The sequence below is a fragment of the Podarcis erhardii genome, assembly GCF_964252035.2.
Source record: "Podarcis erhardii genome assembly, chromosome: 2".
In the NCBI taxonomy this organism is placed as follows: domain Eukaryota; kingdom Metazoa; phylum Chordata; class Lepidosauria; order Squamata; family Lacertidae; genus Podarcis; species Podarcis erhardii.
This window is the reverse complement of record NC_138498.1, coordinates 126,112,973-126,132,969: the sequence shown is the minus strand read 5'-3', so window position 1 is coordinate 126,132,969 and position 19,997 is coordinate 126,112,973. Positions and strand designations below refer to the sequence as shown.

Here is a 19,997-nt window from a genome sequence, read left to right as displayed (position 1 = left end):
GGGGCAATTAAAATGTTAAAAGTTAAATAAACCTTGTGGAGGGAGGAGCGTTAAGGTGCAGTGGTGCCCCGCAAGACGAATGCCTCGCAAGAAGGAAAACTCGCTAGACAAAAGAGTTTTCCGTTTTGGAGGTGCTTCACAAAACGAATTTCCTATGGGCTTGCTTCGCAAGACGAAAATGTCTTGTGAGTTCCTGCGGGGTTTTTTTCCTCCCCCCCTTTTTCTAAGCCGCTAAACTGCTTATCCGATAAGCTGCTAAAAGCCGCTATAATCTGCTAATAGCGCTAATCCACTAAGCCGTCAATGGACTTGCTTCGCAAGACGAAAAAACCGCAAGATGAAGAGACTTGCGGAACGGATTCTTTTCATCTTGCGAGGCACCACTGTATATAGAATTGTACATATGGTTGAGCTGAATATGTTATTATTGAATATTATTGAATATGTATATTATTGAATATTGTATACCCAATGTATTTTTTATTAATCTTGGCAGCCACTTTATCTTGGCAGCCACTGATGTAGCGACTTGGTTCGTATTTAGCTATTCCATATCTTTCAATTTGCCAGAGGGCTTTATATCTTGTAACTTTCTGTGTGGAATATCTTTTAAGGTTGGTGTTTCCCTTCCTGTTGTAATCTATTATTTCCTGTATTCCCCACCCCAACCCCACTCCGAGAATTTGATTCTTGCTGTGCAATCGACTTTGCCATCTTTCATGGGCATTTTGCCTTTTCCCAGTAGTGATGTATGGAAGTGAGAGGTGGACCGTAAAGAAGGCTGATTGCTGAAGAACTGATGCTTTTGAAACTCCAGCACCATAATTGGACAATGTTCTCGAAGCTACCAGCATGAGTTTGACTAAACTGCGGGAGGCAGTGGAAGACAGAAGTGCCTGGCGTGCTCTGGTCCAGGGGGTCACGAAGAGGCGGACACGACTAAACGACTAAACCACAACAACAAGGGCTGATTTCCAGCTTTCCATTACTAATTACCATCCATTAATAATTATATTCCATTAGGAATTATTTTTCTTTCTTGAGTGAAGGATTGCCACATCATAAAACAATGTAGTGCATGTATAGAGAAAGAACAAAGGCTGTTAGGATTTCATGCTCCCCAATCCTGATGTTATGTTTGGTATTTATTTCACACGCCTGTCTGAGTGGAGCGTGAGAAAGGAAGACGGTCTTATCTCTCTTCCGGTTTGAGACTGTGAAACTGTTTTCACTTTTACGTTGTTCTGTTTTGTTCTTGGAGCTGACGAGAACGGATGCCATTATGCATATGTATGTAAATATTATGTAAATAAATAGTTTAGAACTACGATGCCTCTTTCTTCTGCTGTGTTAAGCCAGAAGGCTAGTGTGCATAAATCAATATGGTTTATGTCGCTGGAGAAGAAGGGGATGCCTTTTCCAGAGCTATGCTCACTGGAGGACGCTTGGAGGGAGATCTGGGGGGGCTGGGCTGCAGGTAGCCCAGAGCGTTTTCCCACAAAAGCTTCCCTTCACCCACCTTCCAATCCGGTTACGACAATAGTCCTCTCCAGATCGAGACCCTTGCACTCAGTGGCTGATTCAATCAGCAGGTTATCTTGTCTCCTTCTTCCAGAGCATGTCTGTTTTTAAAGTCCAAATTCATATCTATCTTAAAAAACAGAGGAACCGCCGCTCATGGTTACTACGTTGGAGAGTTACCGATAAGTGCAGCGCCATGCACTCAGCGTCCCCTGCCCCGCATCTTAGAGGGAAGCGACAGGTATTGGACGATCTGCGAGTGAGAGCTCACCCCCTCGACCCGGGGGGGGGGGCTTCCAAAGAGAATTACTCTCCAATCCTCCTTAATTATCTGCATGTCCACTATCATGGGATCTGCTGTTTGCCATGGCAGCTCCAGACTGGAAGTGCTATTGTTTATATTTTACAAATAAATTGTCTCACAACACCTCCTCATTCTTAGCTATGCCCAGGAATCTGCCATGACTCCAGGGAGAGATCCCTGAGCAGGAGCCCTGATCCAGCCACCCTCTCCTCCCCTGAAGCTCAGTCCTTGCCCTGCCTCAGGTCCCAGATCAGGAGCTGCAGGGGGCGCTGGGGGGCTGTTAGAGCGAGTCCAACCATGGGGGGAAAGAGGAAGCCCCCTTTATCATCCCCCTCCCCCTTTGAGGCTTCTCTCGGCAACTCCAGTCTCTCCCACATGCCTGTGTTTCTGTGCAGAAGCATCTAAAGGGCTCCCATCCCGAGACACCTGGGCCCAACTCCTTCTCACCTGGTTTCCATTATTCCCACTATATCAGATCTCTTTACTCTGTAGGATTTAAGGGATGGGGAAGATTGTTATGGAAAAGGGTGGGTTCCCGTGTCCCCCCCCCCTTTATTTTTATTAAACCTATTAGTCTATTTCTCTTGCCTAGGGCAGCCCAAAGTGACTTACAACCTGTTGTTGTTGTTGTTATGTTCCTTCTTTGTCGTGTTTCCTGTATTTTGGGGAAAGAGAGAAGGCTGTTCTCAGGGCCTGCTTCACCATGAGGGAAACTGAGGCAGCCCCCTCAAGCAGCAGATGCAGGGAGTGGCAAGGAGGGGACGGAGCGGGGTCCCATTTGGCCAGCCCTGATTTAACCCTCTATCCTCTCATCCAGTGGAAGGTGCTGTCCCTTTGCCAGTGTCCCAGACACAATGCAGCAGCCTTGGGAAGTCAGTGGTGCAGGATGATTTGGGAATGTGAGCAGTTGGTTGGACTTCATCAGGAAGATGTTGGAGATCACGGAGGAAGGAGGAAACGAAATACAGATATTCAGCGTTTTCAGGGGAGGGGGAAGTAGGGGAAAGTGTGTCCCCCCAGATAAGACTCCCATCCTCCCTGGCCATGGGCCATCCTTGCTTGGGCAGCTTGGTACTTTGAGTCCAACCACATCTGGAGGGCCAGAGGTGCCTCAACTCAGCATAGAAGATGGCGGAAACAATAGGTATCTGAAGAAGTGTGCATGCACACGAAAGCTCATACCAAGAACTGACTTAGTTGGTCTTTAAGGTGCTACTGGAAGGAATTTGTTTTGTTTTGAATATGAATTTGTATGTGCTTAAACTTTGTGTAGACTTTTAAGTCGGATTTTTTTGTAAATAATAGACAAAATGATAAGCACTGTAATCACTCAAATGCCTGATATCACCAGTTCTGCTTCAAAACATCACGGATTTTACCTCTCACCTTTTTTAAAGAAAAACAAAGAGCAAAGTTGGGCTGAATTTCAACTCATCACATGCTTGCAGACACATGGCCCTCCACACAGCCACAAATTGGGAGAGCTAAAAGGGACCCTTGGGTCATCTAGTCCAACCCTAAATACAGTGTTCATAGCAAGATTTCAAAGCAAGATTTGCACTACCAAAAGGACATATACATTTAAGTACAGATTTTCAACCGGGAAAGGAAACATCTATGCTCGTATCATGTACTAAGGAAGAGGGAAAGGAAAGTAGCCAACTTTACACAGAACCGTTCTAGCAGATCTTGAGATGGTTTGAGTGAGTTTGCTTCCTTCAAGTTCCTAGAGAAATTATCTTTAAAGGAAGATTGAAGTGAACATTTTTCCTAAGAGGGAGAGGATCTCTTATAAAACATAGTTAAAACAGCCATAGATTTGATTTAAAGGGAATACAAAAGTGAACTTTTTTTTCTGAACTTGCAGAGGAATAGTAACCCTAATTTATGCCCCCCCCCTTGCAGTTTCCTTTAAAGGAAGCTTACTTGGGTGTAAATTTACCTGGCACAGAAGTAAGAAGGAGAAAGGAAAAAAAACATGAAAGAGACAGAATGAAACAAGGGGGGCATTTTCTAAGAAAAGAGGCCAGGAAGTCTTATAGAGACTGATATCAGGACTGGACTCAGATAGACAATTTTGCTGGCTATGGAAGCCTCTACATTTAATACCAATTTTAATACCAATTTTCTTAGAAAGAACACATTTTCATAGGCAGATGCTTAATGAAATACACACACTGCATTTTAGCTTGAGAGAGCAGTTGGCTCTACTAGGCTTTTGCAGCAGAAACATTAGTTCCTTCACAGCACATTTCTAAATACTGGAAAAAAATACTGGAACACGGATATAAACTCAAACGTTGCAACATAACATTATCTACCATCAACTTAAAATCATACTCCTCACTCAAGCTACTCGGAGGAAGACTCCTTGGAGCCTCTCTCAAAGAACAAACATTTGCACACTTCATTCTAATGATTTATTTATTTATTTATTTATTTATTTATTTATTGGTCCTGTTTAAGATTGATGAGGCCCAACATGGCTTCCTTAGATTTAAAATTTTGAAGCATGCTTGCAATTTAAAAATTAGGTGCATTTAAGAACAGTCTGTGGATGCCGAAGCCAATGTAAACACAAACCCTTTAAATATTTCCAAATCTTTGAGTACATCTCTTATTAATTTTTTTTTTTTTTTTTTTTTTGAGAAACTAAGATCTCAAATGCGTGGGCTCCCAGGCTGAGGCTGGGCTATTATATCTACTGCCTTTTGAGCACCATTAAGTTTACGGTTTCATGTTCTAGCTTTAGGTTATAGTTTAATGACCCAAATTTGATGTGTTCAGCTCTCCCTAAGGGTTCAAACACTGATTTTGTTGAAGGATCCCTGGGGTGGCCACTGTGCCCTGGGTTCCAGGTGGTGGGCCTAAGCCACCCACTAAAAGTTACAATGGTCTCGTACTTTGTACTTGGAAAGACCATTTTGCCCCTTTATTTTATTTTTTCAATTGGAGATGACAAGCTGGAGGGGCATATTAGAATCCTCTCTGGGGCAAAAAGGCTTCATGGAAGCTTTGTTGCCAGGAGGAGTCCAGCTAGGGTGTTTAGTGAGCTCCCATTCTCTCATATGTTATTATTAGGCTTTTTTCTTCTTCTTCTTTTTCGTTAACGAAGTACGCTAAAGACAGAAAGAGTGGACGCACACACACAAGGAAAGAGGGGCAATGGGAAAGAAAGGGGGGACAGAAAAAAAGATCCTTTCAGTACTTGAAGTATCCTTGACTAACACAATTCCTACTTATCTATAAACCACGAATTAATTTCTGGAAATCTCAAACCTGAACCTGAAACAAAACCACGGGTCTCTCTGCCCGGAAACTCAAACCACGGGTCCCTCTGCCCGGAAACTCAAACCACGGGTCCCTCTGCCCAGAATTCCTTTACCTCAGCGCTGTTTACAAGACTAATCCTAGTGTGGGGCCCCAATTTGTGAACCTCCCGCTCTACCCTCCACAACAGCCTCCTGCCTAGCTGTTGAGACTAAGTTCGGAACCCCTACTGGACGCTTGCGCAGTGCAATGCCAGATTAAGGCCCGAGAAAATGAAGGTTTGGAAAGGAAACAAACAACCTTGCGTTCTCACGTACCCGGGTCATCCCTAACAAAGGTCGCCGGGCAGGAGGGGAGGCTTTGTTTGCATAATTAGAGGAGAGAGAGAGAGAGAGAGAGTGTGCTTTGAAGGACGCCTCTGGACGACTCCGAGAGAGGGACGTCAGAGAAAATAGTAAAGGGCCACGCATTCCCGGACTCAATTCCAAGGCAGAAAACGGGGGAGAAAAGGGATAGAGAGATTAAGACGTTCCTGGACGACCCCGAGAGGTAACGTTGGAAAACAGTAAAAGTACCACAATTTCCCCGGACACGTTCCGCATAAGAAATTTGGGGGAGAGAAAGGGAAAGGTTTTGACGATCCTAGACGACCCCGAGAGGCAACGTTAGACAGTAAAGTTCTGCGACCTTCCCGGCCACTTTCCGAAAGGGGAGGATCGGGGGAGAAAAGAATAGAGCTAAACGTTCCCGGCCGACTCCGAAGGGCAACGTCAGAAATGAAAGAAGGAAAGTCTGGCTGTCATGAGGACGTTACTTTTCCACCCCCCTCCCAATGTATTTACTTCAAACCATACGTTTGAAGATGTCCCCCGCGGATCCCGGGATCCTTTTTCTTTAGCCGGCTTGACCTTGCCTTTGCTCCCCCTGGCTGGGCTTTTGGTGATGATTGATTACCGCCCGCAAAGAGGAGGCAGGGAGAGGAAGAAGGATCCCTGGGCTAAGGTTGCCCAGTGGCGCCCGATCCCCTCTATCTCCCCTCTCACCTTTGCAGGAGAACCAAGTGTCCCTGAGCATGGTCACCAAAACTGTTACAGGAAAAATCCGAGGGTTCCCTTGGACAAAACAAAGACACCAACCAGGATAACTTGGAGCAAAACAGTAGCCTGTAGGCTTGGTCTTTATTGAACTGTTGCAACAGGGTGCTCCCCTCACTTGCAGGAGAGAGGAAAGACCCAGAATAATGGTGTGCAAGGTCTTATAAAAACTTTTGAAATTCCCCTCCTCTAGATCAAGCCCACCCCCAGAAACATCATGCATACATTACAGAAAGGAGGGGTTGAGGGAGGAGTTGGTGGTAACCTGAGTGTCTTGTCACCTAGCTGGTTCCTCCTTTCCCCCTCCCCTTCCAGGAACTTCCAGGAGACAAAGGGGAGTTTGCAGTTTCCTGCCCCCGAGGGAAGATCTGATCAGTGTCCTTTGTTTCAGTCCATGCTGAATCCACTCCCATATGCAAGTTCTTTGTGATCTTGATTGTCTTCTGTCTGGGATCATCAGGGTTGGCATGGGCAGGGCTCCTGTGTATGTGCTGAGACAGTGAAGGGATTATGGCTGACCAGGACTAAGTCACCCCCCTTTGTTAGTTCTTGTCATATGGAGTAAAATAAAAATGGAACAGTGAAAATCCGATGTATGGTTGATTTTCTATGAATTTATAACAGAAATGTGGCGTGTGTGTGTGTGTGTGTGTGTGAAGTTTATACAAACAGAATGATTGGGGGGGGGGTTCCTGCTACAGGGTAAGAGCTGTAATAGTGGAAACACCTTCAGGCCATCAATTAACTCAAAGAAGAGAAAGGATTTAGACAGAAGGAGTGTTCATCCTGATTTGAAACAAAACAAATTCCTTCCAGTAGCACCTTAAAGACCAACTAAGTCAGTTCTTGGTATGAGCTTTCGTGTGCATGCACACTTCTTCAGAAGTGTATCTGAAGAAGTGTATCTGAAGAAGTGTGCATGCACACGAAAGCTCATACCAAGAACTGACTTACAGTAGTGCCCCGCAAGACGAATGCCTCGCAAGACAAAAAACTCGCTAGACGAAAGGTTTTTTCGCCCGCGATTTGCCTCGCAAGACGAATTCCCCTATGGGCTTGCTTCGCAAAACGAAAACGTCTCGCGACTTTGTTTCCTTTGTGTAAAAACCGTTAAAACCAAGGGTGCTTAGCTTGAGCAGCTGCAGTTGTGACTTGACTTCGAGGAGCAACTGTTAGCACGTGGTTTGGTAGCCTTTTCTCAGACTTTGCTCACTTTTGAAGATTTTCCAAAACTTTTCCAGAACTTTCCCAGAACTTCTCTTTCATCCATTTGGTAAGTTAAACTTTTAAAACTTTTTTGGGGGGTTTTGGATTTTGGGTTGGGGTTTTTGGGATTCAAGGACTTGGTGTTGGGAAGGGGTTTGTGATAATCTGGGGGCTTGTGGGCCTTTTTTGGGAATTTTTATGATTTTCTGTGACCACTGGGCCAGGTTGATTTTTTTTGAAAATTTTTCTGAGTTTGAATTTCTGAGTGCTGGCTGGCTAGGGGAACAGTTGGGGAGGTTTCTGCAGAAATCTGGGACCATGTGGGTTTTTTTGGGGAATTTTTATGATTTTCTGTGACCACTAGGCATGGTTGTTTATTTTCAATTTTTTTTTCTGAGTTTGAATTTCTGAGTGCTGGCTGGCTAGGGGAACAGTTGGGGAGGTTTCTGCAGAAATCTGGGACCATGTGGGGTTTTTTGGGGAATTTTTATGATTTTCTGTGACCACTAGGCATGGTTGTTTATTTTCATTTTTTTTTCCTGAGTTTGAATTTCTGAGTGCTGGCTGGCTAGGGGAACAGTTGGGGAGGTTTCTGCAGAAATCTGGGACCATGTGGGGTTTTTTGGGGAATTTTTATGATTTTCTGTGACCACTGGGCCAGGTTGTTTTTTTTTGAAAAATTTTCTGAGTTTGAATTTCTGAGTGCTGGCCATGTTGTTATTTTTTGAAATTTTTTTTTGTCTGGGTGGGGAAGCAGTTGGGGAGGGGTTTGCAGCAGTTGGGGAGGGGCTGGGGGAGTAGTTGGGGAGGGGTTTGCAATTTCTGTGTTGTGGGTGGGTTGGTGCGTGTCTGTGGGAGCAGTTGAGGTTTTTGAAGACATTGGTGATTTTTGAAGCTTTTCCTAAACTTATTTTGCAGCCATTTGAGGTTTCTGAGGACTTCGGTGGTTGATTGTTGAAGCTTTTCCAGAACTTCTCTTTCATCCATTTGGTAAGCTAAACTTTTAAAACTTTTTTGGGGGTTTTTGGATTTTGGATTTGGGGTTGGGGTGCTTGGGATTCAAGGCCTTGGTTCTGGGTTTTAATTTCTGTGTGGTGGGTGGCTGGCTGCTTTTGTATTTTTTGGGTTTGAAGCACATCACTGATTTTTTTTTCTGTTTCTGAGTTTACGAAGGTAGGAGCTGTGCTGCCATGGGACCCAAGAAGACTGCTGCTGTGGTGGCCGGCGAGAGGAAGAAGGAGAAGGTGACGCTGGAAATGAAGAAGGAGATCATCTGGAAGCACGACGGCGGAATGCGTGTGACGGACATTGCCAGGGAGTACGGCAGGAACCCATCGACCATCGGGACCATCCTGAAGATGAGGGAGAAGATCCTGGCGACTGATGCAGCCAAGGGAGTCACCAGGATCGTGAAGAACCGCCCAGCTGTCCTGGAGGAGGTCGAGAAGTTGCTGCTCATCTGGATAGAAGAGAAGCAGCGTGCAGGGGACACAGTGTCTGAGGCCGTCATTTGTGAGAAGGCCAAGGCCTTGCACGCTGACCTCATCCGGGAACAGCCAGGAACCTCAGCCGAGCCAGAAGTCTTCAAGGCTAGCAGAGGTTGGTTTGACCGGTTCAAGACAAGATCTGGCATCCACAGTGTGGTCAGGCATGGAGAGGCTGCCAGTTCTGATGTTCCTGCGGCTGAAGACTTTGCAGCGGAGTTCCTGGAGGTTGTGACGACGGAGGGCTACGTTCTGCAGGCAGAGGCTGCGCAGGAGCAGGCCTCACTGGAAGAGGAGGAAGCAACTGAGGAACGGCTGTCCTCCGAAAGACTGAGGGACATTTGCCAGAAGTGGAAGGAGGTGCAGACTTTTGCAGATCTACACCACCATGAGAAGCACGTGGCACATGACGCTGGGAACTTTTATGATACGAGGGTCATGTCGTCTTTCAGGGAGCTGCTGAAAAGGCGGATAAAGCAGCAGACTATGGACAGGTTCTTGACCAAGAAGCAAAGAGTGGAAGAGGAGCCTTCTTCGAGTGGTCCCCCAGAGTCTTAGAAAATGTACTGTACACTTTGTTGATTTTTAAATGTTTTTCTGTCATGTTTATAAAGTTAATTTATTTTCCCTTCAATTTTTGAACTGCTCTTTACAGTATGTGTGACTTTAAAGAGCAGTTAATAAACTGTTGTTGTACCAAATTTGGCTTTGTTTGGACTTTTTTTGACCATAGGAACGCATTAATTGATTTTCAATGCATTCCTATGGGATTTCGTGCTTCGCAAGACGAAAAATTCGCTAGACGACAAAAATTGCGGAACGAATTAATTTCGTCTTGTGGGGCACCACTGTAGTTGGTCTTTAAGGTGCTACTGGAAGGAATTTGTTTTGTTTTGACTATGGCAGACCAACACGGCTACCTATCTGCATCCTGATTTGGTTATTATGCAACACTTTTTAGAGTGTAGGACCTTTTTCTCTCCAAGTTGACACTTCCTTTTTTTTAATAGCTTTTATTTTGCTTAAACAGGTACACATAAATATAAACAGCCAAAAATTACAAAGGAGAATTCCTTAATAGTAATGAAAAAAACTACAAAAACTATTGAAGTACATGACACAGAACATAAGCAACTATGGGAAAGATAAAAGAAAAGAAAAATAGAAAAAAAGAAAAAGAAAAAGGAAGATGAGCCAAAGCAGGAAAGCTCATCTATTGTACACTTCTGTCAAACTCAACAGATCATTATTCTTATCAATTAACTCTATCTGCATTCCAAAGGAATCCCTCATCTTAGTATCAGGGAACATTTCTCTATGCGGCATCATTCTAAACATAGCCAATCTTTCTTCCTGAGCCCTTGTCCCCTAAATAATTATTTAAACATTCCCATTCTTCTTTCACCAATTTTTTAGGTTTATCTCTTATTGCATCTGTCAGCTTTGCGAGCTCCAAGTACTCACACAATTTGACTACCCATTCCTCTTTAGTGGGTGTATTTTTATCTTTCCAGTGTTTTGCCACTATAACCCTTGCTGCTGACGTTGCATACATAAATAGCCTAGTTTTGTTTTGGGGAATATTATCTGAAACCATTCCTAGTAAAAATTATTCCGGTTTCTTGCTAAATGTAGTTTTTATCAATCTATTTATCTCTTCATAAATCATGTTCCAAAATCTTTGTATCTCTAGACAGGACCACCACATATGGTAGTATGTTCTTATCTGCTCCTTACATCGCCAGCACTTATTAATATTTGATTTATTTATTTTTGCAAGTTTTACAGGGGTCAGGTACCACCTATAGTACATTTTCATAAGATTTTCCCTTATAAGGAGACAAGCCGTGAATTTTATATTTTTAGCCCATAATTCGTATGTCCCAGGTCCCTCTCCCATTTTTCTGTAATTTCTTTGATATCTTCCTCCTTTCTTTGCCAATTCAAAAGTAGTTTGTACATTTTAGAAAGTGTCTTTTGATTATTATATAAAATATCCTTCTCTAGATAGGATATTTTTTTGTCAAATCCTTTGGTTCTTTTATCCTTTTCAAGGGCGGCTTTTAATTGATAATACTCCAGCCAGGTTATTCCCTTCTGTTTCAATTCGCCTAGGTCCTTTATTTTCGGATCACTACTTGTTTCCTCTACTAAATCCTTATATGTTAGCCAATCGCTGTTCATATTCAGCCTGTGGACCGACATAGATTCCATTGGTGACAGCCACCATGGTGTTTTGGTTACTACTGATTTTTTACTCCTCTCCCATACTTCATATAATGCCCTTCTCACCATATGATTTAAAAATCCTTTGTGAGATTTAACCTTGTTATAGCCTATGTAGCCATGCCACCCGTACACAATATCCCATCCCTCCAGATCTAGAACTTCCGTGTTTTTAATTAATATCCATTCCTTAATCCATGTCCAGCACGCTGCCTCAAAGTACAGTTTAAGCTCAGGGACCACGAAGCCTCCTTTTTCCTGCAACTCTGTTAGTAGCTTAAATTTTATGCGTGGTTTTTTCCCTTGCCAAATAAACTTGGCAAGGTCTTTCTGCCAATCCTTAAAACACTTTATGCCTCTAATTATAGGTATTGTTTGGAACATAAAAATCATCTTTGACAATACCATCATTTTAACTGTGGATATTCTCCCCCACAGAGACAAATTCAATTTTCCCGAAGTCTCTAATTCTTTTTTTATTTCCTTCCACTTCTTCTCATAAGTGTCCTTATATAAGTTTATATACTTTCGTTCACATCAATAACAGGAAATCAAAACGCATGCAGCGTATGTGAGCTTTTGTTAGCATGTAATGTTGTCTAGACGTTTATTTAAAGTAATGAAGGTAACATTTCACAATAGTAAGTAGAATATAATACTTAATGTGAATCTGTAGTGTTGCTTCTGAATGAGGGTGGCCTGAGAGTGAGCTGGTTTTGGCGTTTGGTGGGGGGAGCTGGAAATGTTTGTATCTGGGAATGGAGAGTTGCTCAAAGTGGAGCTGAGACTGGTGGTGTTGCTTTGGAAGCATAATTAGATTAATATTATAGGAACAGCAGCATAACTCCCATTGTTATAATTGCAATAGTGGAACCCTGAAGACACAGAAAGATTGAAAGCACCTACTTATATGCCGAAGGTAGTCTTGAAACCCTGATCTATTCTTTTGATTTATAGATGCATCATGTCAGATATAATGTGTATAGATATATTTGATGGCAGGAGAAATAAAAGGGGCATTCCCTGGCATAACCAGGAAAGGCTCTGTTCCCAGCTGCACGTCTTGCATGAGGAGGGAAGGGGGCACAGGGAAGAAGGGGCTGTACCAGAGCATCTCAGAGCAATGTTGGGAGGGGGGCACATGGTGACGCAAGTGTGTGTAGAATGCTATCCCCAAAATGACGCAGGCGAGAAACAATATGGATGCGTATAATGTGGAAGGAGGTTCCGGTAGGTCCCAAACCCAGAGTGCTAAGGGTCAGCTTCCTCCAATTCCACCAGCTGTCCCAAGGCAGGATCCCCCTCTGGGCCCTGAGGGTGGAAAGCCTCCTTGCACTTTTGCAACTGGACATGATCCGAGGGAGTCCTCCTGCCAGCAGAGCACAATGCATACTATTGATGTAATTATCTTATTGTTGCTGTTGCCATCATGGACTGGCTGGATGCAGAGAAGGGGGGGGGGAGACCCTTCTTTTCGCTCTCCTAAATCTTCCACCATTCCTGCTTCACTGGATTCCATGAGTTCTATTTTTATTGGGGGGGGGGCTTTTCTCTATCCTCTTTCTCCATTCTATCTGACATGTCCTTCCTTCCTCGTCTTCTCTCCAAACTGAAAGGTCCCAGATACTGAACTGTGCACAGTACTCCAAATGTGTTCACACCATAGATCTCCATAAATAATTTCCATTCCTCCTTAAGGAGCAGATATGGGTTTGTTATGTGTCACATTTCGGTTTACATTCCAGCACAGTATGCTGGGAATTTCCGTTGTGTGTAACGTTGCTTTTCTCTGTCTCTCTGAGAATACAAAGAGAGAGACGGAATGTTTCTTTGTCCTGATTTATGATTAATAAATCCGTAGTTGTAGTATGCTTCCACAAGCCTCACGCCTATTCTGTGTCCGCAGTTCGCTCTGCTGATATAGTGTGCCCTGGCTTCGAAGCCTGGGCCGCTGATTTAAATTGGAGCAGAGGTTGATGGGTCTTCGCAGCAGGACGGCTGGAAGGAGATGACCCACCTGGGGCTAGCCAGCTGGGCTTGCGACCCTCTGCATGCCAACAAGATCTGCACTACAACCATTAGGAGAGTGGCAGGTGTATTTTCAATCGGTTCCCTAAACATCCCCAGCGTGAGATTTGCAGTTTCCCGAGCCAGTGCACACAGGGTCAACAATTTCCCAGAGTTACCTAACATGACCCCAAGGTCTCACTCCTGGTCCCTCACCTCCTCCTCATCAGCCCAACGTGCATGTGTTTAATCTTGTTGACCATGAACTAGAACCCTGCCAGAACCAATGGATGGTGCCAGCTTGGTTCTATGACAAAGGAACATGTAAAATGTCAAACATTAAGAACTTCCCTGAAGGCCTTCAGAGGTCTTCCAAAAGTTACTTTCTCTCTTTGACATCTGATGATGATGATGATGATAATTATTATTAATAAATTATTATGGGGGCGTGTGTTCCACAGGGAGGGCGCCGCTACCAAGAAGGCCCTCTGCCTGGTTCCCTGGAATTATGAGGGAACTCCCAGAAGACCCTCGGAAGTGGACCTCAGTGTCCGGCCTAAATGATGGGGGGATTTTCTTTTCCTTGTGTTAGATGGATGTTGAAACAAGGTGTTATTAACTAGGCCATGTCTGGATCACAGATTTCTACCCAAGAGCCACAATTGCTTTGCATTCACAAACACTATGTGAAATATCACTAGTAAACAGAATAATTTAAACAAGGAAACCAACAACAGTATTAAAACAGAGAAAAACTAGATTTAAAACGACCCAACCACAAGATGAAAAGTCTCCATACTAAATGAGGGAAGGGAGAGGCATGGGGGGGGGGCTTTTGAAGTCTCCCTGCTGGCAAGGGAATTCCAGAGCAAGGGCGCCTCTGTCTGTCTGGAATCCCTCACTGCCTCATCTCCAGCAGGAAAGGGGGATTTCCAGACTGGGACCCTTCACTGTTAGGGGGAGGTGCTGGGGCCTGGGCAGCTGGATGGATGGACATCAGCCTGCAGAAATGCACACACACCCCTTCCTTTCACAGGACTGTTGTGGTGTTGCATGTGTGTGACAAGGCAACACTCAATAACAGTTCCCACCAGCCAACATTAGATCATTCCTCCACTGCCCACAAGAGGGCCATCTTTCCTCTACACATGGTAGAATCCTAGAATTGCAGAGTTGGAAGGGACCACGACGGTCATCTAGCCCAGCCCCCTGCAATGCAGGAATATTTTGCCCAAAGTGGGGCTCAAACCCCTAACCCATAGATTCAGAGTCTCATGCTCTACCGACTGAGCTCTAAAAAGGAGAGTTTCAGTTCAAGCAGAGACCAGAATAATTAGGGTTGCCATATTTCAAAAAGTAAAAACCAGGAGAACCCCAAAACTGTAGAGCTTTTTTTTAGACAAGGCCCCAAATAAACGCCAAAAAAGCCCATGAGTTTTCAACTGACTTGTCTTAAATTCAGGACAGTGTCATCTTTTGGAAATTCCGCCTTTGAAATCTTTTGCTAGTCTTTCTTTTCAATGGCGGGGGTGGGGGTTCAATCTGGCCAGTCCCCACGCAAAAGAATAAATGGAAATGTATCAAAAAGGGCAGCATTTGGAAACCACCCTGGTTGCAAACCACTCTGGGTCCTTTGGCCTCCTGCTAGCAGAACAGCCTGAACTGCTGGCTCCGCACATGGGAGCAGATTAGGATTTACTTCCGAGTAAGCAGACAGCGGATGGAAGATTGTGTCTCAATAAGGCTTTTGGCCATGAATTTGTACTGTTACCGGAAAAATCCGAGGGCTCCCTTGGACAAAAATTAAAGACACCAACCAGAGTAAATTGGAGCAAATCAGCAGCCTGTAGGCTTGGCCTTTATTGAAGAAAGACTGTCGCGACAGGGTGCTCCCCTCACTTGCAGGTGAGAGGAAAGACCCAGAATAATGGTGTGCAAGACCTTATAAAAACTTTTGAAATTCCCCTCCTCTAGGTCAAGCCTACCCCCAGAAACATCATGCATACATTACAGAAAGGAGGGGTTGAGAGAGGAGTTGGTGGTAACCTGAGTGTCGTGTCACCTGGCTGGTTCCTCCTTTCCCCCCTCCCCGTGAGTCACTTCCAGGAGACAAAGGGGAGTTTGCAGTTTCCTGCCCCCTGAGGGAAGATCTGATCAGTGTCCTTTGTTTCAGTCCATGCTGAATCCACTCCCATATGCAAGGTCTTTGTGATCTTGATTGTCTTCTGCCTGGGATCATCAGGGTTAGCATAGCCATAACTGGGCAGGGCTCCTGTAGATGTGCTGGGATGGTGAATGGATTATGGCTGACCAGAACCAAGCCACCCCCTTTTGATAGTCCTTGTCATATGGAATAAAATAAAAATGGAACAGTGCAAATCCGATGTATGGTTGATTTTTTTTCTATGGATTTATAACAGAAGTGTGGCGTATGTAGTGTGTGAGTGTGTGTGAAGTTTGTACAAACTGGATGATGGGGGGGGTCCTGCTACAGTTCCCCCCTTCAGAGATAAGATTGCAAAGGTGGCTACTTTGCAATCCTTTTCTCCGCACAATTTAAGGTGGTAAATATTAACCTGCTATTCTCCCTCCCAGATGCGTGTGTCCATGTGAACCTGAAAGGGACTTGGATGTCACGATTCTCAAGGATATTTGCATAGAAATATAACAGTGTAACAGTGCACATAGTTAAGACATTAAATTAATATTTTGTTGCTCAGTTACTTGTGGTATTCTAGCACCTTGGAAGAAATATTTTCTCAATAGTGGTCTATGCTTTGCATTTAGCAGGAAGATCCACTAATGACTGAAAGATGCAGTTTGCTTTGCCCCCCCCCCCGCCATTTTTGTGTTCTCAGGTGTCAAGGTAGCTCTTCTGTGGTCTCACACCGGCATGGTGTCACAGTAGTGGCAATCCCTGGTGAATTCACTTAGGGCTTTCATATTAACCATGTTGCCTGGCACCCACCACAGCTGGCACAGGTTTGGATACGTCATGAGAGAAATATCTTTGCCTTGGCCATTCCATGGGATTTTATTATTATAGGCTCTGGTCTTGCAGTCATGGGAAGTTGCTCACTTGCACATTAAGGACCAAAAAGCTAATTGCAGCCTGGATACACTTGCCCAATTCAAACTGAGTCCAATTTGAATTTATCTTGCCCCATGGTTCTCAACTTTTCAAACCAATCTGTTAAAGCAAAACCATTCTTAAGGGACACTTCTCCAAATAAGTCAATTTAACTCCATAAGGGATTATTCCGGCTAAACCAAAGCATATACACCTTCCTGAAGCTTCTCCTTGGTAAAGTGAGTTTTAGAACATTGTTAAAATGGGTAGGGAAGTTGGCAGAGTGCCAGGTGAAACAACTAAATGTGGTTATAAATTTATCTAATTCTAAACATTGGACTACATAATAGCCTGATCTGTAAAAAAGCATAAAATGTATGAGAATCCTCCACTGGGGTGTAAGGAATAAGACATTAAACATAAAAACAATTACACACAAAAATAGCCCCCCCCCCCCATTTGTGGAAATAACAAACTGTCAAGACACATTTCAACATTCCTACGTAATAACACATAATACAAAACAAACTAATTAAATATCAGTTGCATATCTTGAGACAATTGTGATATTTTTACGCATGTATCTTGAGGTTCAAAGTGAGAAGATGTCCTTGCAATTCAACTCCACCCCCCTTTGTCAGCCCCACTCCCCCGGCAGTCTATATCCTTTGAAAGAGATAGCTGTGGGCATTTTGAAAACTCTGGTGTCTGTTGTTGCAGGTCTTGTGATGGCGAAGAACTGAGTTGAGGGGTTGTTGCTGCTTTTTCATCATTGCACATCTGTAGAAGTGATATCCTGTAAGGGGTTAGGGTTTTTTGGGGACTTAAAAGACAGTTAGAAAAGGCAGGAGCAAAAAAAAAACCCCTCCCCAATAAAATCTCCTTGAGTTATTAGCTGCAAATAATAAAATCTTAGCATCTTAAGCATTTTACTCATTTTAATATTATTATCATCACATTTTCATATAATTACTGTTATTATCTGCTAAGTTTGTTTGTTTCCTTCACTTAGTTTGCCTGTGGAAAAAAACGAAGGGACAAAACCTTTGTTAATTTGAACACAATTGGCAAGTTATTAAACATTTTGCTTATGTGGGTCCGAATTCTCTTAGGGGTTCACGTATCCTGTTTGAAAGGGAATTTTTTTTATTTCCTGTGAAAATCTCTGTGAGGAATGCTGTTCCTATAATGCACACAAAACCTGTTATAAAAGTTAAATCCCATGGGGGGAGAACTAGTCAAGAGTGGAACTCACAGTGGGAGTGCTTTGATATTTACCTGTGAAAAGAATTTGGCATGTTAAGATTTGAAACTTGGCAAGGTCTTGACTTTTGATGGTCTAGTACTTAATCCTTTTGCTTTACGTAGTTCCTGGAGCAAAGGACACATCAAGGGTGATTTCCCTCAATGGTTCCAAGTTTACATAAGGAAATTTGGGTAAGTTTCTCCCTGCAGCCGAGCATCTCCTCTCTCTACAGTTCCCCCTCCTTCCTCTCTCTCTCTCTCTCTCTCTCTCTCTTTTTGCTGATCTAGCCTCTGTGCATGTGCAGAGTTCATGTCTCAGCAAACCTTTTATACTATTGAAAATGTTGAATCTTTTGGCTAAATTACCATTTGAATAAAGGAAATGAAGGGTAAGGAGTAGATTTTTAAAAATAGGGTTAGATTTAAAATAAAACAATAAACTCCGCAATTCAAGCACTTACCAAGGCAAGAAGTTTTCTAAGGGATCATGTTTCATGTAGCCCAAGCAAGGGAGTGCTTCCTTTATTTACAGGAAAGGGCTATCATACATTACAGAAAGGAGGGGTTGAGGAAGGAGTTGGTGGTAACCTGAGTGTCTTGTCACCTGGCTGGTTCCTCCTTTCCCCCTCCCCATGAGTCACTTCCAGGAGACAAAGGGGAGTTTGCAGTTTCCTGCCCCCAGAGGGAAGAGCTGATCAGTGTCCTTTGTTTCAGTCCATGCTGAATCCACTCCCATATGCAAGTTCTTTGTGATCTTGATTGTCTTCTGTCTGGGACCATCCGGGTTGGTACAGCCATAACTGGGCAGGGCTCCTGTAGATGTGCTGGGATGGTCAAGGGATTATGGCTGACCAGAACCAAGCCACCCCCTTTTGATAGTCCTTGTCATATGGAATAAAATAAAAATGGAACAGTGCAAATCCGATGTATGGTTGATTTTTTTTATATGAATTTATAACAGAAGTGTGGCGTATGTAGTGTGTGAGTGTGTGTGTGAAGTTTGTACAAACTGGATGATGGGGGGGGGGGGTTCCTGCTACAGTACCTACAGCTAAAAGGAGAAAAGAGAGGAGGTTCTTTATGCAGGCCCCAAACTAGACTCCAAGCAGCTATATAAGGACAGTGAGGGAAGAATCATTAGTTTGGAAGTGACACTGGGAGGAAGGAAGAACAGTCCTGGAGGAAGAATTATACACAGCAAATGGGAAGAAATCAGACTTTTACATACTGTATGGGGTGCAGGCAGTGGTGAGGGGGTGTTATACAGCCTTCTTACTAAAGAAGCAGGGAAAAGCTCCAAAAGCCAGATATATGAGCAGAAATCAGGGCGAATGAGAAGAAATCCACTAATAAATGAGGGAGCCCCGGGAATCTGCCTCCTTGGCGCCTGAAACTGAGGCGAGGCTCAGATTTCGAAGGGCGGGAAGTTGGGAAAAGGCGGGAAAAGTCGTTGCCCTCAGAGTCGCTGAGGGAAAGAAGCAGCGGGGGGAGGGGCGCCTCCTCTCTTGTCCCTCAGAGACACAACGGGGACCCTCTTGTGAGGGGAGCAGAAAGGGGTCTCTCTCTCTCTCCCCCCCCCCACAACCCCATTGCATTCCTCTCATGGCGGAAGGGGACCCCACCCTCTCCCTGCCTGGCGAGGGGGCAGCCGGGCCAAGGGGGTCTCTGGGCGCAGGAGAGCCTGTGGGGAGGAGGGGGGAGAGGAAAGGAAGCGCCCCTTCTCTCTCGGGCAGCCCCATGTCTCTTCCCACCCCCCGAGGCTGGCTCCATCTCTGGGCTTCACAGAGGACCTTGCGAGGCAAATCTGGGCGGAGGGGGGAGGGACCCCCCCTGGCTTCCCTGGGTTCGCCCCTCCCCCACTCTCCTGACCCACAGGGGGAGGGGCAGCCCTTCCCTCCTTCTCATTCATCCTCTTCCCTCCCCTGCTGTGGGGAGGAGGAAGGAGGGGGGCCAGGTCCCCATGGAGCCCCCAGAGGCAGCGCTGTCCCGTCCTCTTCCCATCCCAACACAGGGAGGGGCTGCTCTGCGGATGTAGCTCTAGGGGCAAGCGAATCCCAAAAGGAGCCGGAAGTGTCGCCGCGAAATGCGCCGGAAGTGTCCAGACCGGGAAAGGAGGAGGGGCGTCGCTGAAGAGCCCCCCCCCCCCGTCGCCGCCGCCCCCCTTTCTATTGCAGACCAGGAAAGCGGACTAATCTGGAGCCAGGGAGGCGGAGGACCAAGAGGTAAAGAGGGAGGGAGAGGAGGGGGGGATAAGGGGGGAGGAGGGGATAAGAGGGGGGGAGGACGAAGAGACCCCCCCCGTAAGGAAAGCGCCCTCCCTGGGGCCCGTCGACAGGGGCCCCGATCCAGGCCCCGACCCAGGGGGGAAGGGGGGACCCAACACCTGCAGGGATCTACACCTGGCAAGATCTCCTGGGCAGCAGCAGCAGCACCGCCAGACTCCCCTTTCTCTTTCCTGGGGGGCCGAGAGATGCTCAGCTGCCCTGCCCCCCCCCTGGACGCCCCAAGCAGGGCTGGGGGTGGGGCTGAGGCCCCCCATTCTCCCGGCTTCCCCCTGGCAGGAATCCCTG

The 19,997-nt window shown here is 45.2% G+C and overlaps 3 protein-coding genes and 1 long non-coding RNA gene across 6 annotated transcripts in view; 3 read left to right on the top strand and 1 right to left on the bottom strand.

Moving 5' to 3' along the window:
• Positions 1 to 19,997, top strand: part of LOC309334740 (uncharacterized protein) — a 117,760-nt gene that overhangs the window by 75,630 nt on the left and 22,133 nt on the right. The gene's annotated exons all lie outside the window — the stretch shown is intronic.
• Positions 3,897 to 15,543, bottom strand: LOC309334761. The gene is made up of 2 exons (XR_014153255.1): positions 15,175 to 15,543; positions 3,897 to 6,470 (listed from the first exon to the last, which is right to left on the bottom strand). It is a non-coding gene; the product is annotated as an uncharacterized lncRNA (long non-coding RNA).
• On the top strand, positions 7,439 to 11,264 carry LOC309336360 (tigger transposable element-derived protein 1-like; the record flags this gene model as incomplete). Its single annotated transcript, XM_081851980.1, has 3 exons — positions 7,439 to 7,462; positions 8,560 to 9,107; positions 11,259 to 11,264. The coding sequence occupies exons 2-3, from the start codon at positions 8,586 to 8,588 to the stop codon at positions 11,262 to 11,264; spliced, it is 528 nt and encodes a 175-aa protein (XP_081708106.1). The 5' UTR covers positions 7,439 to 7,462; positions 8,560 to 8,585.
• The window catches only part of LOC309334669 (uncharacterized protein), a 96,579-nt gene continuing 95,363 nt past the window's right edge, over positions 18,782 to 19,997 (top strand). For 2 of the 3 annotated variants that reach the window (XM_081849193.1, XM_081849192.1), the window contains exon 1: positions 19,576 to 19,649. Coding sequence is in view for 1 of the 3 variants with exons in the window: in XM_081849188.1 (XP_081705314.1) it covers positions 19,511 to 19,649 (139 nt within the window). In the remaining 2 variants the exon portion in view is untranslated. Of the gene's footprint in view, positions 19,650 to 19,997 lie in introns of all 3 variants that reach the window. The other variant, XM_081849188.1, reaches the window with a different exon arrangement.